Below are 25,802 nucleotides of genomic sequence, written 5' to 3' on the forward strand. Positions count from 1 at the left end.
GAAAATAATGAATCTCTTTCAATTTAAGAGCATAACAAAATTATAACACAATATTTTGCATAATTTATATAACAAGTAATAAATTTAGATACCAAATTGAATCTATAAAAAAGTTTTAAGTACCAAATTGAAAAAAAAAAGGTTGTGGAACTAAATTGCTTACAGTTCAAATCTACAAAGATTTTTAGTGGGAAAGGCTAATAAATTTATTTGCCACATTGATCATTAACGACAATAAGCAGATTGTTCGAAGAAATCGGAATGCATATAATCGAGTATACCCATAATTTCGGACGAACCCTAAAATTTCAAAATTTCAAATGTCAAATATTTAGAAACCCAATTAGCTTTCGGAGCGAAATTTTCATCGAAACGAAAATACATTAATCCAAACAAAGAAAAACCTACAACAAGCAGTTGCAACGAAAGATTTACAACAAAAAAGACCCTAAAACCCAAAATCAACCACCGAAACCATAAAGAGTCCTTCCTTGTCTCTTGAGAGCATAAACAACATCCATAGCGGTAACAGTTTTACGCCTAGCGTGTTCCGTATAGGTAACAGCATCGCGTATAACGTTTTCCAGAAAGATCTTGAGAACTCCACGAGTTTCCTCGTAGATCAGGCCACTGATCCTCTTCACACCGCCTCTACGAGCTAACCTACGAATCGCCGGCTTAGTGATGCCTTGAATGTTATCTCGGAGAACTTTCCGATGCCTCTTAGCTCCTCCTTTTCCTAATCCCTTGCCTCCTTTTCCACGGCCTGACATTTTTGAAAAATCGAAGCTTTTTTTTTAGAGGGAATTGAGATTTTTTCTTTTTGCTTGAATGCTTGAGAGGGAAGGATATGAAATGGGATTTAAATAGGGTGGTTTGTTTTCTTGGATTGTGTGTTTTTGGGTTATGAATGGCGGAAAGGATATTGACCGTTGGATTGGAATGTTATCCAACGGCAGTATTGGTGATCCGTGGCTTTTGGTTTTATTGGTTGGGAAATGTAAGAGGAGTGTTCTTTTATCTAATGGTTAGTGAATCGATTCACGTAGTGTGTTTTTTTGAACCGTGGATTCACTTCTCATCTACGGCTCCCTTAATTTGAAATTAATATATCCCGTAGTATTTTCCTTTTGGTAAATTTTACCTAACGTCACTAAACTATTGGTAAGTTTACATTTTAGTCAATCAACTTCAAAGAGTTATAAAATAGTCATTGAATTATTTGAATGTTTTTATTTAAATCACTAGGTTATTAAGTTTTTTTTTAATTCCAGCTAGTGAGCTCTAAGTTATTGATTCAGCGGTTGGTACGTTGGATCAATACTCATCGACAAATAGTACATACATTAGATCTAAGTTGATCTAATGGTTAGTGTCAAATATCAAAAATGAAAGTTATTTAAATTTTGCTTTATTGATTCATGACGTTTAAAGTTGTTTTATAAAAAAAAAAAAACTAAACTGTAGAAGAAAAAGGGAAAGAGAGCTTTCAATTGGTACAGGCGATACAAAGAGAGAAGGTTATATATAGCAGCGATTTTAACAACATAGTGACTTAAATAAAAAACTTTTAAATAGTTTAATGACCTTTTTGTAACATTTTAAAGTTGAGTGATTAAAGCATAAACTTACTAATAGTGTAATGACATCAAATGTAGCTTACCATTTATCTAATGGTTAATGAATGGTTAAAATATGTCATAGATACATGTGATTTACCCATCGAATTTTCATAAATTTACAACATAGCAAGAAAGGAATCAAGAACTAAAACGACATTGCTTCGATTTTGAGGTAATTTTTTAAATAAGAGTAAACTATCAAAATAGTCATTTTTGTTTGTCTCAGGTTACATTTTAGTTACTTATGTTTGAAATTTACGTTTTAGTCACTTACGTTATCGCGTTGTAACATTTTAGTCATTGACCTATTACTTTCCATTAACGGTGTAACAATAAGCTGACATAGTATGTTAAATCATCATTTCAAATAAAAAATTTAGGTTAATTTATACAATCGGTCCCATATTTTTTCGTTTTGAGCAATTTAAATTTTTCTTTTATGTTTTTTTAACTTTTTTTTTATTTTTTATTCTCTTCTAGTTCTCCCTCTTTTTTCCTTCTCTATTTCTTTTAACATAGTTTTTCTATATCTTTCATTTACTAAAACTAGTCCCTATACTTTTATTTTTTTGAACAATTTAATTTTTTCGAGAGAGGAGAGCTTGTGGACTAATTTTTCTTGAAATCAAATACTCGTTGACTAAAATGTTATAATGCGATAATGTAAGCAACTAAAACGTAACATTTCAAACATAATTAAAATGTAACTTGAAACAAATAAAATTGACTATTTTGATAATTTACCCATTTAATAATTGAGGTGAAGTTTAATTTAGCTAATTAAAAACCTTTTAGGGTTTAGGGTTTTTCAATTTAATTTCTACAAACTATCTTTTCTTTTGCATATCAAAGGTCAAATCATTTCGATCTGGGTTTTCGCAAAGTGAAAAAATGGCTTTGAGAAGTGGAAATTTGCGTCGATTTTTGTCAACAACTTCTTCATTATTTGATCGGCCCTTATCTGCCGCTAAAGCAGCTCGGGTTACTGAACAAATTCCACCTTCAACGACCCTTTTTGTCTCTGGTAATCTTTTTTGCTATGTTAATTAATCAAAAAACTATCTTTGCATTCCAATCATTATTCTTAAGATAGGATTTTTTTTTCTTTTTCTTTTTTTTGCAGGTCTTAGCGGAAGAACTACAAACCAGAAACTTCGTGAAGCTTTTGCTAATTTTGGTGATGTTATTCAAGGTAATCTTTGTTTCGAATAAATTTGAATATTTGGATTTGGGTTTGGATTTCATTTATTGTATACATTATGAAAAGAATTAGTTGAGATTCAATATGATTATATATTTGAAAATTTTGAAGATATGTATTAAATCCATTTTTAAGTGTTTTATCATATAATTCACACTATTTTTTTTTTAATGCAAATCCATTTTTCCAATCATCAGATTAGTACGAAGGGAAAAATTAGTACTAATTTTGCCTCCTCTACTCATAAAATGGTCAAAATTAATTCATGTACTTTAAATTTCATCCATCTCTACGGTTAAAAATTAGTCCCTGAATGTTAGCATGATATTCTTATAGTAAGCCAATGTCACTAATTTGCTGATTGTTCCGTCATACATGTCAGTTTTTTACTCTACAAATAGATGAAATTCTTGACAGAACAGCTCCTTGATCTAATGCATAGGAACTAATTTACCCATTTTTTTATTACAGGGCAAAATACAATTTAACTTCTAGTACAGGACGTGTAATGTATTTTTACCTAGTATTAAGACTAAAGCTCAATAAACTATAGTTGGTCTAAGATTTGAACCTTAATATAATCCGTTTCGAAGAGCAATAATATGATGTTTGTAGTGATTTAGTTCAACTGAGCTCTTACCTTAAAAGTTTTTCTCTGTTTCGGTTTTTGGTTTGGTTGTGTTTTATAGCTAAAGTGGTTACGGATCGCTCTTCTCTTTCAAATCACTCCAAAGGCTATGGATTTGTGAGGTATTCTAATTTAGAAGATGCAAAAAAGGGAATGGAAGGAATGGATGGGCAGGTTTGTCTGTTTTTCTTCTGAGTGCTATCATCATCTTTAGAGACAACAACATCAGATTCTGTTTTGTTTATTGAAACTGTTGGTGGTCATGTTTTCGGTTTTTAGTTATCAACTTCATTTCTGTAGTAACTTCGATGTCAAATAACTTCCATGGACTATCTTTGTTATGTTTTTTGCCACTGCAGTTTCTCGATGGAAGGGTGATATTCACAGAATATGCAAAACCTAAAGATACCCTTTGACAGTCGACCAATCAGCTACCACCTCATGATGATAAATCAAACACATTAGCTAAAGATACCCTCTTAATGAATATGCTCTGATTCTACTCTTTGTAGTGTCAAGTTCAAATTATGTTGTAAATTTTGCATTACCCTGTTTCTTGTTAATGATTAGTATGATAAGGTGGAGGTACAGACATAAATTCAGGAGACTCATCTCTTTTAGAGTTGCACTTGCGAGCTCAAGTAGTGTGTGGAGAATTGGGTGATTCTTGTTTGCTGCATGATGGGCTCATTCTTTATAAAGGTTGAATGTGTTGCAAAATCTAGACCATGCAAGGTATGGTTCATAAGATATATTATCTGTACATTCGTCGGTTTTACCTTTCAGATGCACATTCATTGTAATGGGATTAACTTACTATCGGTTATAAAGAGAGACACAATTGGGTCATTGTTAGTTCAAAAGCCTCCTACGGGTTTTTCTCAGATAATAATCTACTATAAATTAACTTGGGTTAAACTCTGTTATTAGTAATTGTACTTTGTAAAAGTTGTGGATTTAGTCGTTATATTTTAATTTGGTTATTGTTAGCTCTGTTATTAGTCAAATCATAATTGTTAAATTTATTAAGTTATATTATTTCTAAAATCTGATACAATAAACATATTATCATATATGTGATGTCATATCGGTTTATTATTTTACATTACTCACTAAAAATTAGTTAATAGATTAGCGGTGGCATTTGTGTCAAAACTAAATTTTCAAATTTTGAAAAGTATAAGAACTTGGAATGATTCAATTGAAGAATATGAATTAGATCTATAATTTTTATTTTTATTTTGATTAAAGAATTAGATCTACAATTATACATATAATATAGGGCTAATAATTGAATTTAACCAAATGGATTTAATTGTTATTGTTTGAGTTAGGATTAAATTTTCAAAATTCGAAAAGTATAGGAGTTAAAATTGACCGATTTAAAAAGTATAGGGACCGAATTTGATCAAATTCAAGTATAGGGATTAAACTCACAACTTTTGTAAAGTACAAAGACTAATACCAAAATTTAACCAATTAACTTATACATGATGTGATTAAAGTCCACTCATTTACCAAATTGAAACCTCATTTTTATACACCATATATATACTGCTATCCATTAAGACTTTCACCTTAAAGGTACAACCTCGCTTCTATACACAAATTAAATCACTATTCACTAAGACTTTCCCTTGAAAGTATTATTGGAAACTAAACAATAAGATAAGCGTTGTCTCAATCTCGTCTCAAAATCAATGAGAAGATTTCTATTAGATTTAATCTTGTCTCAAAATCAATATGAAGCTTTAATTCTCTTGAACTCAGCTTAATAACATCTTTAATATTAAATAGGATAAACACGGATATCCTTGATATAGTCTTCTAAGAAAAATGAATATCTTTATATAAGGAAACTTGATCACATTGAAAGTTTTCAATATACTCTTGCTTGATTTATTTTTTTTCCATGATCCAGCCTCAACAATGTACTTTTAAAGAACCTCATAGTTACCAACAAATGGTTGAATGTAATAGTAAGGTATATTGCACTCTAAATTCGAATTTTGAAAACGACATTGTTGGGAAGATCAGCCACAAACCCTGAACATGGATCGTAAAACAGACATAAAGATCCTACATTAATAGGCAACAACATTAATATTTATATTGACATTGTTAAAATTTTAAGTGATTTTTATGAAGTTTTTGTTGAATTTTCATTGGAATTTCTTAAAATATTTTGGAATGTTTGTAACAAATTAAAGAATATTATATTTTCCATGATTTTCTTCCATGAAAATAAAGTTAAGAACAAGTCAAATTATTAAATTGTCAATAAATTTATTTTAACGTTTAAGAAAATCTTGGATTATTGGATTTTAGATTTGGTCAAATTCTGTTTTTATTTAATTTCATTTTTATAAGATTATGATCAATTATAATTTATTTTTATATTTGATTTAAATATATTTGATATTAAAATTTCAATCCCTCACCTATATAAATATGGATTGATACGGAGGTTTTCTATTCATTAAGAAGACTACACATTAACCAACATGAAGGCTTTAGTAATTTTACTATCTTCCATTTTTGTTAGCACATCTTTACATGCAAATGCCATTGCACAACAACAACATTTTGATACCGGAGGTTTGAGCAGAGATAGCTTTCCACAGGGATTTTTATTTGGAACAGCAGCATCAGCGTATCAAGTGGAAGGAATGGCTAGTGAAGATGGTAGAGGGCCTAGTATATGGGATGCGTTTGTTAAAAGTCCAGGTTAAATAAAATTGTTTCTATTTTTCCTTATTTTTGAACCATTTTATTCTAATTCTAAAAGATATGATCTGACTTGAAACAGGTCATATTGCAAATAACGATACTGGTGAAGTTTCTATTGATCAATATCATCACTATAAGGTATCTTTTTTTCAGAAAAGCAATTAGTCTCTTATTAAGGTTTAAAACTTCCCATGTTTCTAATTTTAACATTACTAATTGACATTCTTCTCGTTTGCAGGAAGATGTTGACTTGATGCAAATGTTGAATTTTGACGCCTATCGATTTTCGATCTCATGGTCGAGAATTTTTCCAAGTATATATACTATTTAACTTGATCATATCAACAATAAACTAAGTTAAAATGATTACCATATACATTTTGAAACTAATTATTGAAAAATTCATGATATAGATGGGACAGGAGAGGTAAACTGGAAAGGAGTTGCCTACTATAATAGATTAATTGACTATTTGCTTGAAAAAGGTGTGTGTCTACATCTTGAGCATATCAGAATCTATTATTTTCAATGGCTTGATAAAAGAAAATTTTTAGAGAAGACACATAATAGCATTATAACTATGCCTTTGTGAATCGAGTGAAATTTGTAATTTGTGGCATGAATGCAGGAATCACTCCGCATGCAAATTTGTATCACTACGATTTGCCACTAGCACTTCAAGAAAAATATCTAGGTTTGCTAGATAGACAAGTTATGTAAGTTCAAAGACAACTAATATTTTTCTTAGAGAAAGGCTAATGTTTGAGAAAATTTGATTAAATTATTGAAAAAATGACTGTGTTTTGGATTTTGTAGCCAAGATTTTGCTGATTATGCGGAGTTTTGTTTCAAGACATTTGGTGATAGAGTTAAGACTTGGATGACATTCAATGAACCAAGGGTGGTTGCTGCTCTTGGTTTCGATAATGGCATCAATCCTCCTAATAGATGTTCAAAGCAATTTGGAAATTGCACTGATGGAAACTCTGCCACCGAGCCTTATATTGCAGCACATCATTTGATTTTAAGTCACGCTGAAGCTGTTAAAAGATATCGTGAAAAATATCAAGTACTCATTTCAAGATTTTGGTTCTTAATCGATTTATGTTGATATATAATCTAATATACTTATTTGAATGAAATTGATGAGCTTTCTTTTACAGGCTAAACAGAATGGAAGAATTGGTATTTTCTTGGATTTTGTTTGGTATGAACCTTTAACAAGATCTAAAGCTGACTACTACGCTGCACAAAGAGCAAGAGACTTTCATATTGGATGGTAAAACCTTTAACATGATGTCCTTGTTGCTATAGCTTCATTTTCTTGCAAAAATTCATATCCAAAACATATTGTTATTGACGTATAATCTTTAAAATTATTGTGATTTTGATTTTGTAGGTTTTTGCACCCTCTAGTTTATGGAAAATATCCAAGAACAATGCAAAAAATTGTGAGAGAAAGGCTTCCGAAATTCACCAAAAGTGAAGTGGAGAAAGTGAAAAATTCTTTCGATATCCTTTGTCTAAACCATTATACTTCTTACTATATATATGACCCACGTCGACCTCCATCCAATGTGACTGGTTATCAACAAGATTGGAATGCTGGTTTTGCTTGTACTTCTTCATCCTTTATTTTTCCACCAACACACTTTTTTATTATTACCATAATATAAACTTACTAATTTATATATGTTTGCATTTAATAGATGAACGCAATGGAGTGCCAATTGGTCGTCGGGTAATTATTATGTCAATTTTTTTAAACTTGTAATGTTTTTTTTACTATTTATATGAAGTTTCATGGGGCATGTACAAATGTTAATACTAATGCACAAGAAATGCAGGCTCACTCGGAATGGTTATACGAAGTTCCAGAGGGTATGTATAAAGTTGTAACATATGTCAAAGAACGTTATGGTAATCCTAATATAATTCTTTCCGAAAATGGTGAGATAATGCATCTTTTAGCTCCAATATAATCTATTTGTTTGTCCTTTTTTTATATATTTAAAGCAATTGTATTTAAACTTATTTTGTTTTGCTAATTAATGGCAGGAATGGATGATCCTGGCAATCTCACATTTCCAGAATCGTTATATGATAGCAATAGAGTGAACTTTTATAGAAGTTATTTGAAGGAATTGAAAAGAGCTATGGATGATGGAGCCAATGTTAGTGGCTACTTTGCTTGGTCAATTCTTGACAATTTTGAATGGTTATTGGGTTATACTTCAAGATTTGGTTTGGTTTACGTTGACCATAATGATCTCAAGAGATATCCTAAGTTATCAGCATATTGGTTCAAGCAAATGCTTGAAAGAAAAGATTCTTAGGATTACATTAAGTTTATTTCTTAGGGTTTTAATGTCTTTTTTATGTTTTTCCATCATGCTTTTGGTTTAGCTCTTTTATTTAGAATAATTTGTAATCTAAAATAATTATTTTAGAAATCATAAATAAAAAATTTAATTTCAAAAATTATGAAAAAAAGCCTGTTCAAAATTTAAAATAATGATTATTCGCAAGGGCACCAGTCGGGTTTTAAATAATTCAGCAAACTCCCATGGGCGAAGAGACTGGTTGCAGCACCATGGTATAGCCAACATCAGAGAAAGGATGGTGTGAAAGAGAGATATTATTCTTTTCAAGATAAAAATATTGATATGACCTAAAATTATTAGAAAATGGATACAGAACGTTGCCTCCCTATTTCATATAATTCTTTCTTGCTAACATCGAGTCTGACTCAACTATCAGATTCTTCTTAGACACCCAAGCATTTTTTATAGCTGCCAATACAGCAAAGTTACAGTCCACCTCATCCAAAGGTCACGAAAACAAAGAAAGGAACTTTCCACTGTCGTCTCTAAGTACAGCCCCCCAACCTCCTCTTTTCGGGTTCCCTCTCGAAGCTCCGTCCACATTAAATTTGAGACTACCCGCATCAGGAGGAATTCAGGCAGCATTCAAACTGTTAGTCCTCGAAATAGATGGAGCAATGCAAGACCAAGAGCAGTCCCACCAACTTGCATCCATGCTTCCCGAAAATGCAACCAAAGAGCCTCGAAAGAAATAGTTTTCTTACGAAAGATTATATCATTTCAAGCCAACCAAAGAGACAGATAACAGCCACGCAACAAATATGTCGAATCAATCCTCGAAAGTGCACAGCCACACATTCAAATAAAAAATCATTTCTGGAAGGCAGCCTTCAATTCCCCACCATCCCCAAAATGGACGGATTAAAGAACAAGAAAAAAGAACATGGTTGGTAGACTCTACTTCGCAGCAACACCATGGACATAAGCAAAGAGAATAATCAAGAACCATACCTCAGCGGATCAGAAACTCTTTCGAAGGAATCCTGTACAACATAGCCATCCACAAACAAACATTGCACCTTTGGAGGTATCTTCAAATTCCATACGAATTTCACTCTATTATCACCACCCGAATCTGCAATATTCGATAACAACTGATACAATTTATGGACCGTGAACTGCCCCCGACGTCTCATGATTCCATATCAAAGAGTCCATTTTACTGTCATTTTGGAAATTTTATCCTTCAATGCAACAAGTAGAGACTTTTCTCATTCCAGCAAACTCCTATGGAACATCCTGTCCCACTGATCATGCACCAAAGAAAAGTCAATGATATAATCCGCTACTCTTGCACATTTATCCTTTGCAAGTCAAAACAGCCGGGAAAGCAATTCCTTAACAGTTTATCTCCACACCAGCTTCCTGCACTGAAGTTTCCATAGACTTACTCCCATGCCTCAGCTTTGTTAGAGAATGGCCCTCCATGAAGCTCATGCAACTATAAGGAGAAATTCATGCACGTAAGAATTCATGCACATAAGTCTTGTGGATGAAATATGAAGGAGTAGTTGCTGCAACATTACCGGATGAAATACATACAACTGAGGATGTTAATGCTACTGTTTCATCTCAGTTTCATTTTGTTACTTTTAACAATGATTTGTAATTTAGTTCATTTTGAACTATGTTTGGATGATAATTGATGTAACTTGATGGTAAAAGAGTTGATTACCAGCTTTGCTTAAGTGTGCAAGTCAAATTTATCTAGTTCCAATGAATTAAGTGGAGCTAGGTAATGTTTAGGTGATGTATTTGTTGTTTTTGACCAGCCATTGTCTGGTATATGTAATAGCTTCATGCCAAAGTTCATTGTAATGAAAATTCATTAGAATTTCATCCAAAATACTCTCTCTTTCTTTGCTTTCATTCTGTTTTTCAAGCTCAAATTTCAAATTTGAATTTTCAAGTTTTCTTCATTCTATATCCAGATTCATTACATTGTTGCTTAAGTTCCAGACTGAAGCTCATACTTCTTCCGGATAAAGTGTCCCAAAACCCCAACAATTGGTATCTAGAGCCAAATTCTTAGTGGACCTGTAGAACCATGTCTTCATCAGGATTCTCACCAGTGCCACCACTAGTGTTCAACGGAGGAGGCTACCACATATGGGTAGTAAAAATGAAGACCTACCTGCAAGCATTTGGTTTGTGGGAGGTTGTCAATTCAGATGTTGAGCCAGCTCCACTCAGAGCCAATCCCACAGTGGCTCAAATCAGGTAGCACCCAGATGAGAGGACCAAAGGGCACAAAAAGCCATGTCCTGCATTCAGAACTATGTGTCTAATGTTATCTTCACCAGAATCATGGCTTGTGAGACTCCAAAGCAAGCTTGGGACAAGCTCAAGGAGGAGTTCCGAGGTACAAAAAGGACAAGGCAGCAGCAATTGTTGAATCTGAGAAAAAATTTTGAAAATTTGAAGATGAAGGAGGAAGAAACAGTGAAGCAGGACTCAGATAGAATCATGGTTGTGGTAAACAGCATAAGAATGCTTGGAGAACAGTTTAGTGAGGCAAGGATAGTGGAGAAGGTGCTCTCAACATTGCCTGAAAGATATAAGGCAAAAATCTCATCCCTTGAGGATTCAAGAGACCTAGCAAGCATTTCCTTAACTGAGCTTATCAATGCTCTTTATGCTCAAGAGCAAAGGAGAGCTAGCAGGATGGAGGAGCACCAAGAAGGTGCTTTCCAAGCCAATGCCAAAGCTGCATCGAGCACCACTAGCTACAAAGGCAAAAAGACTTGAAAAACCGACCTAAGCCCGATCTTTGCAATAAGAGGGACTAACCTGCGAGCCTTTGTAAAGGCACAGTCATCCGAAGATAGATGCTGGTTTAGACCAGATGCTCTATGTCAATATTGCAAGAAAAAAGGGGCATGTTGAAAGGGTTTGCAAAAACAAAGGCAGACCTAGGCAAAATCAAGCACAACAGAAAAATACTGAAGCTCAAGTGGCTGAAGATAGCAGTGACCATGAGGAGCGGGTCTTTACTGTGTCATGCTCAGCTGGCCAGAAGAAGGGCTCAAAAGGATGGCTTTTGGACAGTGGTTGCACTAACCATATGTCACCAGATGCAACAATTTTCAAAACCTTGGTCAGAAGCTGCAAAACCAAGGTGAAAGTTGGTAATGGGCAGTTTATCAAGGCTGAAGGAAATGGGGATGTGCTGATATGCACTCCCACAAGCAACAAAATCATCTCAAATGTATTGCTAGTACCTGAGATTGATAGGAACCTTCTCAGCATTGCTCAATTGCTGGAGAAAGGCTATTCAGTTGTGTTCAAGGGCAAGGAGTGCCAAATTGCTGATCCAAATGGATCAAACCTCATGTCAGTCACTATGACTCATAAATGCCTTGAAGTCAACTGGCGAAATGACTCAAACTCAGCCTTCACTGCCTCTATTGAAGATTCCAAGCTCTGGCACCAAAGGCTTGGTCATGCCAATTTTAGATCGATCGCTCAAATGGTCAGTGAAGAATTGGTTGAAAGTTTCACTAACACAGTTGAAAAAAGAGGATATTTGTAAGGTCTGTCAGATAGGAAAACAAGCTAGACAGCTATTTCCTGTAAAATCAACCTGGAGAGCTTCAGATAAGCTGCAGCTAGTACACACTGATGTGTGTGGCCCCATGAACACTCAATCATTGAATGACAGCAGGTATTTCATTCTTTTCATTGATGATTTTACAAGATACTGTTGGATTTACTTCTTGAAGAACAAGTCAGAGGTAGCTTCTGTATTTTTGAAGTTTAAAGCTGCAGTAGAGACTAAAACAGGTTGTAAGTTGAAGATCTTGAGGTCAGACAATGGGACTGAGTATACTTCATCTGGGTTTAACACCTTTTGCAATGAAGCAGACATTAAACACTAGCTCACCAACACTTATACATCTCAATAAAATGGTATAAGTGAAAGGAAAAATAGAAACTTGATGGATATGGCCAAATGTTTGCTATTTCAGAAGAATTTGCCCAAGACTATGTGGGCTGAAGCAGTTAATACTGCTGTTTATATTCAGAACAGGCTACCAACCAAGGCATTGGACCATAAAACTCCATTTGAAGCCTGGTTCGGGTTTAAGCCATCATTGGCTCATTTGAAGGTCTTTGGTTGCCTATGTTATAGCCATGTACCAGGTGTGAAAAGGGACAAGTTGTCAAAAATGGCCAAACCTGGTATTCTGGTAGGCTACAACTCAATCAAGAAAGGATATAGGATCTTAGATCCTTCAACAAACAAAGTCCAAGTGTGCAAGGGTGTAGTGTTTGATGAGAAGGCATACTGGAATTGGGAAAGAAATGAACCCCAGGATGTTTCTGAAGAACTCATAGCAGGTCAGATTGAACCTGATCAAGTTGGTCCAGAAATGAGCATAGATGATGTGCCAGTTAGAAGGACCAGACCCTTAGCTGAAATTTATGAAAGAGCACAAGTTGCTATAGTGGAGCCAACCAGTTTTGAAGAAGCTGAAGCTAATGAAGGGTGGAAGCAAGCCATGGTTGATGAAATTAAGATGATTCAGAAGAATTAGACATGGGAGCTGACTGAAAGACCTACCAATAGAAAGACCATTGGTGTCAAATAGGTCTATCGAGCAAAACAGAATGCTGATGGCAGTTTAAACAAGCTGAAAGTTGTCAAGGGGTTCAGTCAACGATATGGTCTGGACTACATGGAAACTTTTGCACCAGTAGCCAGACTTGATACAATCAGATTGTTAATTGCTTTGGCTGCACAAAAGCAATGGATCATACATCAACTGGATGTGAAGTCAGCCTTTCTCAATGGATTCCTTGAAGAAAAAATTTATGTAGAATTACAACCTGAAGGATTCAAAATGCCTGGTGAAGAGCACAAAGTGTACAAACTGAAGAACGCCTTGTATGGCCTGAAACAAGCTCCTAGAACCTGGTATGCTAAGCTTGATAGCTACCTGATAAGCTTAGGATTCGAAAAAAGCATCAGTGAACCAACACTATATGTCAAGAAGGAATAAGCTGAAACACAGCTCATTGTGTCCCTTTATATTGATAATCTCTTAGTAACAGGAGGAGACCAAATTATATTAGTTGATTTTAAGGCCAAAATAAAAGACATGTTTGAGATATCTGATTTGGGGCAAATGACATATTTCCTTGGAATGGAGGTGTTGCAAACACAAAGTGGAATCTTCTTGGGACAGAAGACATTTGCTGCAAAAATCTTAAGTAAGTTCTCTATGGAGAATTGCAAGCCAACAAGCACACCTATGGCTGTTGGAATGAAGCTGTCAAGCCAAGGGGACCATGAACAGGTCAGTGAATCTTCTTATAGGAGTCTAGGTGGTTGTTTATTGTACTTAACAGCTACTAGACCATATATCATGTTTGCTGTAAGTATGCTATCGAGATTCATGCATTGCTGCAACACACAGCATTTTCAAGCAGCAAAAAGAGTGTTCAGGTACATCAAGGGTACTTTGAGCCATGGGATATAGTTTAGAAAAACTGAAAATTTGAAACTAATAGGCTATACTGACAGTAACTGGGCTGGTTCAAAAGATGATATGAAAAGCAGTTCTAGTTATGCATTCACAATAGGCTCAGCAATCTTCTGCTGGAGTTCAAAGAAGCAATCGATAATGGCTCAATCAGCAGTAGAATCTTGTTGCAGCTGCAAATGCTGTTAATCAAGCCATTTGGCTGAGAAAAATCCTAGCTGATTTGAACCTACAGCAAAGGGAAGCAACAGAGATCTTTTGTGACAATAAATTTGTTGTTGCAATTGCAAAGAACCCTGTCTTCCATGGTAGAACTAAGCATTTTAGCATCAAGCTACATGTGGTAAGGGAGATGGAACAAGCTCGAGAGGTGGAGCGGATTCATTACAATTTTGAAGAACAAATTGCTGACATCTTCACAAAGGCTCTTGGTGTGTCAAGGTTTATCAAATTAAGGAAACAGTTAGGAGTTAGCAGCATGGAGACCAAGGAGGAGTGTTAGAGAATGGCCCTCCATGCAGCTCATGCAACCAAGGAGAAATTCATGCACGTAAGAATTCATGCACATAAGTCTTGCGAATGAAATATGAAGAAGTAGCTGCTGCAGCATTGCCAGATGAAATACATACAACTGAGGATGTTAATGCTACTGTTCCATCTCAGTTTCATTTTGTTACTTTTAACAATGTTTTGTAATTTAGTTTATTTTGAACTATGTTTGGATGACAATTGATGTAACTTGAAGGTAAAAGAGCTGATTACCAGCTTTGCTTAAGTGTGCAAGTCAAATTTATCTAGTTCCAATGAATTAAGTGGAGTTAGGTAATGTTTAGGTGATGTATTTGTTGTTTTTTCTGGTATATGTAATGGTTTCATGCCAAAGTTCATTGTAATGAAAATTCATTAGAATTTCATCCAAAATACTCTCTCTTTCTTTGCTTTCATTCTGTTTTTCGAGCTCAAATCTCAAACTTGAATTTTCAAGTTTTCTTCATTCTATATCCAGATTCATTACATTGTTGCTTAAGTTCCTGACTAAAGTTCATATTTCCTCCAAATAAAGTGTCCCAAAACCCCAACAAGCTTCTTGACTGGCAACGGTGCTGCAGATAATCCATCGCGAGCATGTTGCTTGGGTGCTCAAGCTATTGCTTACAAAGCACAGACCAAAGACAACCAACAGGCTACATGCGAGTGCCTTGTTAATGCATTAGCAAATATTGGCACATCTGACTCCTTCACAGCGCGAGTACCTTTAATTGCTACCCAATGCGGTATCAATGTTTCTCTTTCCCCAATTACCGGTTACAGATTATTTAATTTATTTTATATTGAATTTTATTTATATTTCATATGGTAATTTTATTGTAAGTGTTTTGACTTAAATTCATCATGATTAAGTTATTACCATTAATATATATTAGTAACTCTAAACTTAATCATCAAGCCGGATTTAAACTTAAGTACAAAAATTAATAAACGAGCTTAATTGAGTTTGAGCTCAAAAACAAATGTTCAATCAAGCTCAAGCCAATTATTGAAATCCAAATTTTAAGTTAAGCTTGACCATATTTGAGCTTGATTCGGCTTGATTACACCTCAACCCATAACTTCTCTAAACACATTAATCAAAAGAAAAACACGCTTATAACACACATGAACTCACATCCTCCTAATTGTTGCAAGAGCAATGAGATACTTTTAAGTTTATAAGTACAAAGCTCAACATAGACAAAGGCAATGGAGGAACATAAAAAGGGAGAGTTACAAAAGCAATTAACATACTATTCAATTTGCTGTATATTTGTTATCAAAGAAAAAGCACTATTAACATGCTTAATATATTATTTTAAGTATAATCTTTAGATCCTTCACTTATATTTAACAGAATAGTAAAAGATATCAAATTCATGGACAAACCAAAAGGACCCTAAATTCTAATCTATATAAAATCCCCACCCCCAAAATGCTCTAGGTCCGGATGAGTACCACCACCAGGCCTCCGTGGCGGATTTCTGCAAGAAAAGGCAATTAGGTATCATGTTATTGCTTATATCATAATAAGTTAGAAATCAACTCGATGGATCGAAAACAGCGATTAGCAAGTTCCAATGTACCTGATAAATCGATTAGGCTCAAAACCAGGAACACCAGGTGGACCATATGGATCAAAACGAGCACCAGGAGGAACACCCCTGTTTCAAACAAATCCATCCAAAATAAAATCTTTATACTAAGTAAGCAGTGCCAACACAAACAGAGTAATGAAGATAGATAAGAGCTCACGGTTGTGCGCCAGGGAAACCGTGATCTCCACCAAGTCCACCGAACCAACGAGGATCATTTGGTCCTGTTTCCACATTAAAACATCATGAATTCAAAGGGTTTTACGTGAATATGCACAATTACAAGTTGAAATGTTGCATACCTAGAAGCATGTCGCCGCCACCGAAATCACCCCTGAAAACCATTTAACAAATGAAAACACGCTCGAGTCAGAAACTAAAACCAACCGGCTAACCAATGGTGATTGCTAATATACTGATTTGCAATGAAAAAGTACCTGGTAGGATACATTCCAGCACCAGGCCCAGGAAACAAATCACTACCACCTACCGGATTAACGGGAGGAATAACTACCCTGTAAGCAAGTTTCACAATTTTGATGTTCATATGAGCTATTAGAAGGAAGATAATGGATATACGAGGACAATTAACCTGACTCATAACACGGGAAAAAAACCCTCTAAACATCTAAAACAAAATCTATTGCATACGTAATCAGAGGAATCATGGATTTGTTGTTCCACTATACTACTGCAAACAGCTTGTTCTCTTAAGGAATGTAAACCAAAATGACGGAAGTTACTACCAAGTATTGCTTAAATCCGGAAATCTTACACGTACCTAAACATTGTCAACAAACCTAATCTACAAGTTGGTCAATGAATATCATGCATAATCGAAACTTGGTTACCCATACAAACATGAAAGCTTAACCTTGCGAGCTCAGTAATGAAGTTCCATAAAGGCAAATAAGAAATCGAAAAACATAAACAAAGAACAAAAACAATTATCTACAAACCGGATTAAACCAAAATTGAAAAGTTAAATGAACAAAAAAGAAATTGAAAAAGAAAATGCAAAAGATACCCTGAAGGATGAGGCTGAGGGCCTGTTGGTTCATTTATTCTAACACCATCACCGTTCACATTGCGCCTTGACCCTGTTTCTAAGCTACAAAACACGAAACGAACAAGGTACATAAAATGGAAAATAAAATCATTCATTCCTAGAGAATTCTAAAAGCCTAAAGTTAGATCAATTAATTACCTAGATGGATTGTTTGATGAACCCGAAGTCGAAACCGAACCATATAACTTGGATATAACTTCTTTATCCAAATTACTCACCAACTTATCTAAATTCTTATACTGAGCAGAGTAATTTCCATTTCCATTCTCTCCAACATAGTTACTAATACTGAAAATAACCATACAAATCCCCAAAAAAAAAAATTAAACAAATTATGCACAAATTCAACTAAAATAGATACAAAAAAGAAAAAAAGGGAAATGATAAATTACTCTATTTCAAGATGAACAGGCTGAGAACTGCCATGAGCTAAAGCATCAACAAGCAATTTCCCATTCATTAAAAGACATTTAACCAACACTTTATTCGATCCTTTCTCAGGATTTGCATAAACAAACGCGTAATGATCCTCAAATTGGTTCCAATTATCAATTCCCACTTCATCTTCAAAAAAAGAAAAAAAAAACCATTTTCTCAGGAAAATAAAAGAATGATATAGCAACAATCAAGAGGGGAAAAGACGAGGAATACAAGTAGATGGCGAGGAGATAACGTTTTCGGCTAAAGCGTTAGGACCGACGGCGGTAAGGACAAAACCCGATGAAAGAAAAGCGGCGTGAACGGCAAAAGCGATCTTGTCGGTGTCGTTTCTAAAGGAAGGTCTCGCCGCTCTAATGACTGCCATTACTGATCTCTCGTTCGACATATTGAAGAAAAAAAAATTGTTTTTTGATCGATTACAAAATTTGGGTGTCTGATAAGTGATCAAATGAGTTTGTAGAATAAGGAAAGGTTCGAGATTTTTGAGTGTCCGTAGAGGTTCTATAGTGTGAAGTTAACTTATGCTGCAAGCAGAGATATGACAGGTCAACTAAAGCTGTGGATTTGGGCTTGAATTTTAGTTATTTGGGGTTTAGGGTTATATAGGATTGAGGTTTGGGTTACTCTTTTAAACCACACCCACTTTTTATGATGTTTATTTCGTATAAATTTATTTAGAATTATTCATAACTCTTCTCTAATTCATAAATAGTAAGATAATATGCTTCAACGCACTCGAACTCACGTTTCCTATATTGACAACAATGCTCATGCCAATCAAGCTAATACTCAGTCGATAAGCTTTTAAAATTTTGAATATTTATATTTCAACATTTCAACCAAAGTCTAATTTATTATTTATATCATTTTTTTATAAATATATTTGTTGCGTAATTTTGTTTTCCCTGCCTAATGAGTGTGCCATGACATAATAGAAATTTAACCGATTTGAACCTATTTATTTTTCAATCTTGCCTAATTTAACTATAAAATTGGATAAATCAATCAATTATGACCTAAATTTGAAATCTAACACAATCAACCAGAACCCAAACCAATTTAACTTGATTGATCATAAAACCATTCCAACTCATATCCAAATTCACTCAAATTAAAAATTGACCTGGACCAAGTCACTCAAAATAATTCGAACCTCATATGATCAATCCGAAAAACTTAAGCCTCAAACTTAAATAATCCATATCCAAAACAACTCAAATCCTACACTAATCCAAATCAAAATAATTTTAAAATTTTAAAATCCAAAGAACCATTTGAAGGTTTAGGTTTTGAATTTTTGCCCTTCTATCAAATTTTTTGCCTGTAATATCTCTGCAAATTGGCAAACTTGGGAGTAAATTACAAAACTTAGTAATATATGGCACTAATTTTAACAATGGGTCAAGGCCCTTCATCAATCGATAGTCAAAAACAATAATCATTCAGAAAATCAGCTTTAATGTTAAATAATCAGTAATCCATTTCCTATTTGCTATTTTTTTTTTATATTTTTATATAATTAATATTTTAATAATTTAATGGTTATATTTTATATTCCATTCATATAAATTTGATGTAAATTAAACTATTTGATTTATACAAAACACTTACAACCATTAACTATTAATATATACAATATTTTAAATTGATATGATAGAGATATTGGATCAGTTCGAAAATTTATATACATAATAGTAAATATAATTATATTGATAAATTCATGTGTTAAATCGTCACATATATAATTCACTTAGTGATTTCACTTTGATGAATCTCTGATTTGTGTCTTCGAGTGGCTCTTACATAGCAAAAAACGGCGACCAAGAGAGTGGTGGCAAGACCTCCGAGGATCACACCACCGCCGGCGATGGATTTGTCCATGGAATGATGTTGATGTTTTTGAAGGTGAACGGCGGCTTTTCCTTCAAAACCACCCATGTTTTCTCCATTGTTTGCTTCAATGGTGGTAGAGGGGCTTACTCCGCCACTATGGGGCAGCGCTTGTGATGGGCTAGAAACTGGTGGTTTATGCTTTCCAAGTGTCCTTATCGTGGGTGTCGATGCTTGTGGATGGAGCTTGGTTTCACCATTTTCGATAGTGGCCACTGCCATGGAAGCATTGAACAACAACACCAAGCAGAGAAGAAAACACCAAGCCATTTTTTAGGGTCTGGTTGTGGCCCTTTGATGGTAAGTTTGGGTGTATATATTTACACACACATACATATATATAGATATACATATATAGATATATACACGCAAGTGAATAACAGCTTGAGTTAATTAAAATGCATCATCCATGGGATCTGATGAAGCTTCCTGTTGCAGGATTCCAAGCATTAATTATCACAGTTTCTTTAATCTCTGTTGAGAAAAATACACGTGACGTGCATGGATTCGGATATTTAAAAAAATGCAAGTAAGACTTCAATTAAGACCTTTAGATTTAATTTTTCTTTTAATTACATCCTCAAACTATTGATATTATATCAATTATCTTTTCGTTATTGAAATTATTAACTTAATCATTAAATTACACGTTTAATTGATATAATTTAAAATAAAAATTTTAAAGAAAAATAAAATGTCGATCTCATAACTTTTAAAATTAAAAACTAAAAATAAAGTAAAATCGAAGAGAGAGAATCAACAATAGTTTTTTTTTTTTTAAACTTTGAAAACCTTAAAATCAAGAGTTTTACAACATCCGTTTTTACAATACTAATTTTGCTTTAAGTTAATGATTTTAATAACGGAAGAACCTTATTGATATAACATCAATAATTTGAATATATAATTAGAATATTTTAAAAGTGCGTTAAATAACCAAATTTAAATATGATTTAGTGTAACCACGAGAGTTAGATGAGATGATAAGGATTTCTCTTACATTAATCAGTGGTCGAGAATTTGATCCTTACTCTGGGTATAAAGTAGTTTTGAAGCTCATAATCAACGTATACACCTTTAGTGGGCTTACAAAACATGGAAAATTAATCATTGAAAAAGATAGTGTAGTGCAATTAACTTAAACAAAATTAATTTCAACTTGGAACTTGTAACCTAACTTAGCGGTAGGATGCTCCAAAAACTTGAGACAATGCATTAAATTAGCAGTAATAACGAAGTGCATAAAAAAAGATTAGATACTGTTAGCATGGGGGTTTCCACGAGAGAAAGATTTAGAAGTGGAGATATATTTGGAAAAGATTGGTAATGTCAGTTTATGAGCTTGCATTAGGTTGCTAATCCATAGTTAATCCAACATTATTTGCTGGAGATCCTGTGCCAGCTCTTTGCATGGTGTTGGTCAAGTCCCAATGGCCCAACAACTTCCTTATTTACACCTCAGTTGATATTAAAAAAATAAATTTAATCTTTAATATTTATGATTAAATTAATAAAATGGGTAAACATTAATGACTAATTCTGTTATTATACTAAGTTATGTCAGCATTTTGTTTGGTGATCAAACCTATTTTAATGGTAGAGTGATTAAAATTGACAACTTATCTAACAAAAGTGATTAAAATAATAAATTTGTGAAATGAGTGATCAAAATTTTAAAAAAAAACACGGGTAAACTCAAGTGACTAAATAGGTAATTTACCTTAAATTTAAACTCAAATTGCAATTCTTTTCTCCTAAAAGAAAATGAGTAAAGAAGTACTTTTCATAATTATCAAATATAGATTTAATGACTAATCTTGTCCTACAAAATGTCTAAGCTAAGTTAAGCTAAGTGCTCTTTTTGAAACATTATTAGTGGCTAACTAACAAGTTGGGAGGGTGGGGTCTTTTACAAAATGTAGGCACCATATGCCAAATAAGGAAGGACTTAACAAAAAGGGTATTTTTAATTTTTTTTCGGGTGAATTATAAGAGAAGGATAATATCTTAATAGTAATGCGATTAGTGCGACTCAAACTTAAACTATATTTGAAACATTGAAAACTTTAATCATCACAGATTCAAATAATTAATTTTTTACTCCTTTTGAACCAAAAAATATAATCCTTAGGGAAAAGTATAATCTAAAAGATTTTCAAAAGTGATTAATAAATCTAATCAACCTCATAATTCAAAGTAACTTAAACTTTACTCTTTATTCTTCACTAATCCTACCCATTCCATTAAAAAACAATATAAAATGAAAAATAATGTAAAAAGATAATTAACTAATGATTATCTTTTATTTATAAAAACACCCATAATTATTTTTTAAAAATAATAAATATAAATATAAATATAAATCATTTTAATAAAAAAGTAGGTGACAAACTAAAAAATATGTATAAATAATTAATAAAGTGAAAAGAAATTATTCAATTATGATGTTGGAAAAATTATGAAAAATGCCAACAATCATAAAAAGCTCATGCCACTAATAAATGTTAGATACAGTGGTAAGACACATTGTATTCTCAAAGAGGAACATAAATTTAAACTTTGGAGATAATAATGTTGAAAAGGGCAATCACAAACTTGAATATATATATATATATATATATTGTAAAACGAATATAAATGATACCCAAAAATAAAAAGCTCAAGAAAAATAGAGAAATGTTTTTTTAATTAAATTACTTATATAACCTTACCATTTTACTTTTTTATTTTATTATAATAAATTGATTTGCTTAAATTAGTGTTTAAGTAACTCGTGACATTAGTACTAGCTTCTAATGGCACATACGTTATATGTGATTTTATCCGTTTAATATTTAGTAAATTTTTTAAATATTATATTTTTAATTACAATAATTAACAAAAATAATATTTATTATTTAAATTACTGAATATAATTAAAATATTTCAATTTATCAATTCAAATATTATAATAGAAAAATTTCCAATCATAATTAAAGCATTTTTAATATATTCAATATGCAATATAATTTTACAAAATTAATGCAAAGTAATATTGTTCATAAAAATAATTAATTAACATAATTAACTCTAATATCAATTAAGTGATAATTAATATACTTAATATTTTATTAAACTAATAACTCTATTTTATATTAATAAAATTAGCACAGTTTTTTACAAAAAATTACCACTTCTTTTTACACCAATTTTAAATAATAATTTTAATTTTAATTTTAATTGTAATAGTTTTTCTTATATTTTATGCTTAGAGTTCGATTCAAGTAATAACTTTATCTTAAAATTATCACAATTTTTAACTAATAATTGTAAATTAAATTATAATTATTTTTAAATGTGTAATGATCACAACTTCTATTTTATTTCACTTTTTATTTTTTAATTGTGATTTTAATGATACGATGAAAAATAAAAAGTATTCTCGTCAGTTCAATTTCTACTATAAAATAGTATATTTGTTTATAAATTAATTGAATTTTGTCGATTGGGTCTTAGCTTGATTAACATGGACATTGTTGCCAATGCAAGAGGATGTGAGTTCGATTGTACTGAAATGTATTATTTTTCTATTTATGGGTTGGGGAGAGATTATGGGTAGTTTTAAGCATTTTGACTAATCGAAATTCAAAAAAAATTAATTGGATTTTTTTTTAATTTAAATTAATTGAAAATTTCAATATAGAGAAAAAGTTGATACAATTGCAAGATTTTTTGCAATATTGGTCATGATTTTTTTTTTTTTAAACCAGTAAAGCAAAAAAAGTGTTTTTTAAAAAATTAAACAAATTAAGGAACCAAATGAACCCAACGTGCGACACTTGGCACGCCCTGGTTAACTGCAAAAGCCATATAATAACCCGGCGGAGCAACAGCTCCATTAGACGGCGCCGTACACTTAATCCTATACCGACCGTCAACCGGAACCGAAGGTGTAACGGTAAGTTTGACCAACCGTTGACCCTGCGAAAACGAATGTGTAGCGAATGGCGCATTCCCGAAATTAACCTCCACAACGCCGACAACCGGCAGCGGCACCGTCACAAAAACGTCAAACGCCTCACCGTAACGTACGGTTTCGGGTATCCCTTCAATTACGGGTCGGATATTAGCCCTATCCAAAGATAAATACTCCGGCGAAAATGCTTCAAGCCTTAACTCCGTTGGGAATTCGGCGGCGAAATTATACAAATAATGCGGGTTACTACCCGCCAATAAAACCCGACCATCGGGTAACAAATTAGCAGTTGAATGATACATTCGAGGAACCGTACCCGGGTTCAAAGTCATAAACCGTAAACCGATAGGTTGATCGGGTCGGTAAAGAACCGGATTCAAACACGGGTTTGAAGCCATTTCGAAACCTTGGGTACCCGATTGAGCTCCATTAATGATCAATACATCACCTGTAGGAAGCATTACCATATCTCCCATAACCCGCCCGACTGGCATATCTTCCATTTCCCAAACCGGGTTCGGATCCGTCGCAATAATACGACCACAACTACCGTGAGCCGGTGTGTCCGTACTCCTTTCTATAAAAGCTCCATATTCAGCTCCGCCGCAGATAACAATCACCGCTGTTTTAAAATCGCCGTCGAGTGCTAACATTACCGATGATCCTGCCGATGGGTAATTCCGGGGACCACCTAATAATTCTGGGTATTCATGAATTACTTTATTATCTTCATGATCGTACATTACAGCTTTGTTATTGGCGAAAATGAAAAGGTGACTATTGGGAAGAAGATGAACGTAAGGGTATAAATTATCCATTTGATTATCTTCTACTTCAGCTAAGAACTTCAGTTCGACGGCGCCGTTTTGGGTTTTTCTCGGTGGGTAATATTCCACCGTGTTTGTTCCTCTCCCGCCGACGATAATCACCGTTCCGTCCGGTAATATTTGGTTCGTTGCATACCACCTTCCGTTTATCAACTCCACGTCTTTAAGCTCAACCCAATCACAAAAACGGTCCGGTTCACACGGTTCGAATTTTCGTATCTTTTTAAACCCGTCTAAATCTCCTCCGGTTTGTAAAAGCGTCCCGTCGGGTAAGAACTGTCCTGACGAGCACCACGTGTCGGTGAGGATCATCAACGGTCGGATTTCATTTGTTTGTAAATCGAACACGACGGAGTGAGCGTAACAATCCTTTTTTAAAACGTCGTCGTGTCGGTCGTAACGACAGTGTCCCTTCGGTAGCATTTTTCTCGACGGACCGATGTTGGTTCTGTCTAAAAGAACAACAGTGTTGAAACGTGTCACCGCCGTATGCATGGAAGCTAAACCGGCGTTTGAGACGAGTAGTTCCCACGAGCCGGGAAGCTGAGCGCGGACTGTTGATAGAGTAATGAAAATCAGAAGCCATGGACGAGAAGACAAAGAGGTCTCCATTACAAAGAAAAGAGAAAGACAATGGAGGATAATAGAGTAACAAAAAGAGACTACTTTTAAAGCAAAAAATCAAGATAAAAGAGTAAATATAGGCCGTTGATTATAAAAGAATCAAAATGATCGTACGGTAATCTGAGAAAATCAGAAAACAAAGTCTAGAATTAGTATGAGAATTTCTAAAATAATTTGTATTTAAATTTTAATTACAAAATTATCTAATTATTTAATTTACTTATAATTATCTAATATTCGACTCACAAACACTTATTATTACCGTTCAAATCAAACTTATAATAGGTCCAATTTGATTAGCCGCATAATCAAAAGGGACCATAGATCACCACTTATCCACCTGGTTAACACCAATGGAATCGAACCACTCAAGACTCCCATAGTTAGGCTTGAAAGAGAGACAAAATGGTAGAGAGAATTTCTCTACCAATAGAAAATTCAAGGTTCGAGTCTTGATATTGTATTTTGAAGGAGTAAATAAGGCCTTACTTACACCTTTTAATTGACATGTAAATTTATTATTAATTGGATTTAAATGTTTGGAGATAATAAAAAGTAGGTTTTTATTGATATTCATATTTAGATGTGACTGATATCGTGTATAAATATGTATTAATACAAGTATGATTAAATTTTTCATATATTTGGCGAATTTTTAGAAGCATAACGAGTCAAAAACTTTTTTTGAGAGGGCTAATATTGAATTATAAATTTCAAGGGTTAAAATGCAATTTAATTTCTTTAGGGATCAAACTATAATTTGATATTTTTTGAGAGGTTAGAGACGTTGCATACAAGCACAAATGGACTTGGTCCCCA

The 25,802-nt window shown here is 33.5% G+C and overlaps 6 protein-coding genes across 7 annotated transcripts; 3 read left to right on the forward strand and 3 right to left on the reverse strand.

Moving 5' to 3' along the window:
• Positions 1 to 361: 361 nt before the first annotated feature.
• Positions 362 to 867, reverse strand: LOC108461738 (histone H4). The gene has a single exon (XM_017761665.2). It carries the CDS (start codon positions 771 to 773, stop codon positions 462 to 464), a length of 312 nt encoding a protein of 103 aa, XP_017617154.1. The 5' UTR covers positions 774 to 867; the 3' UTR covers positions 362 to 461.
• Positions 868 to 2,393: 1,526 nt separating this feature from the next.
• On the forward strand, positions 2,394 to 4,314 carry LOC108466481 (organelle RRM domain-containing protein 2, mitochondrial-like). Its single transcript, XM_017766844.2, has 4 exons — positions 2,394 to 2,646; positions 2,746 to 2,814; positions 3,513 to 3,625; positions 3,811 to 4,314. The coding sequence occupies exons 1-4, from the start codon at positions 2,514 to 2,516 to the stop codon at positions 3,865 to 3,867; spliced, it is 372 nt and encodes a 123-aa protein (XP_017622333.1). The 5' UTR covers positions 2,394 to 2,513; the 3' UTR covers positions 3,868 to 4,314.
• A 1,641-nt stretch (positions 4,315 to 5,955) lies between these two features.
• On the forward strand, positions 5,956 to 8,517 carry LOC108466314 (beta-glucosidase 44). Its single transcript, XM_017766643.1, has 11 exons — positions 5,956 to 6,178; positions 6,261 to 6,319; positions 6,420 to 6,495; positions 6,595 to 6,666; positions 6,810 to 6,897; positions 6,998 to 7,250; positions 7,345 to 7,460; positions 7,581 to 7,798; positions 7,891 to 7,922; positions 8,029 to 8,131; positions 8,240 to 8,517. Exons 1-11 carry the CDS (start codon positions 5,956 to 5,958, stop codon positions 8,515 to 8,517), a joined length of 1,518 nt encoding a protein of 505 aa, XP_017622132.1.
• Positions 8,518 to 10,612: 2,095 nt separating this feature from the next.
• Positions 10,613 to 11,313, forward strand: LOC128285355 (uncharacterized). The gene is made up of 2 exons (XM_053022835.1): positions 10,613 to 10,785; positions 10,869 to 11,313. The coding sequence occupies exons 1-2, from the start codon at positions 10,613 to 10,615 to the stop codon at positions 11,311 to 11,313; spliced, it is 618 nt and encodes a 205-aa protein (XP_052878795.1).
• A 4,541-nt stretch (positions 11,314 to 15,854) lies between these two features.
• LOC108464142 (probable proteasome inhibitor) lies at positions 15,855 to 18,274 on the reverse strand. 2 transcript variants are annotated; one of them, XM_017764262.2, is made up of 9 exons: positions 17,898 to 18,265; positions 17,639 to 17,810; positions 17,385 to 17,534; positions 17,205 to 17,288; positions 16,615 to 16,692; positions 16,480 to 16,511; positions 16,338 to 16,401; positions 16,169 to 16,246; positions 15,855 to 16,066 (listed from the first exon to the last, which is right to left on the reverse strand). In XM_017764262.2, exons 1-9 carry the CDS (start codon positions 18,070 to 18,072, stop codon positions 15,994 to 15,996), a joined length of 906 nt encoding a protein of 301 aa, XP_017619751.1. In that variant the 5' UTR covers positions 18,073 to 18,265; the 3' UTR covers positions 15,855 to 15,993. The 2 variants fall into 2 exon arrangements, with proteins under 2 accessions (XP_017619751.1, XP_052881172.1); XM_053025212.1 differs by lacking the exons at positions 15,855 to 16,066; positions 16,169 to 16,246; positions 16,338 to 16,401; ... (1 more) ...; positions 16,615 to 16,692; positions 17,205 to 17,288 and having other exon boundaries at positions 17,381 to 17,534; positions 17,898 to 18,274.
• A 4,943-nt stretch (positions 18,275 to 23,217) lies between these two features.
• Positions 23,218 to 25,016, reverse strand: LOC108466628 (aldehyde oxidase GLOX-like). The gene has a single exon (XM_017767015.2). It carries the CDS (start codon positions 24,969 to 24,971, stop codon positions 23,364 to 23,366), a length of 1,608 nt encoding a protein of 535 aa, XP_017622504.1. The 5' UTR covers positions 24,972 to 25,016; the 3' UTR covers positions 23,218 to 23,363.
• Between the last annotated feature and the right edge of the window lie 786 nt (positions 25,017 to 25,802).

This window comes from Gossypium arboreum, chromosome 2 (assembly GCF_025698485.1).
Source record: "Gossypium arboreum isolate Shixiya-1 chromosome 2, ASM2569848v2, whole genome shotgun sequence".
Lineage (NCBI taxonomy): Eukaryota > Viridiplantae > Streptophyta > Magnoliopsida > Malvales > Malvaceae > Gossypium > Gossypium arboreum.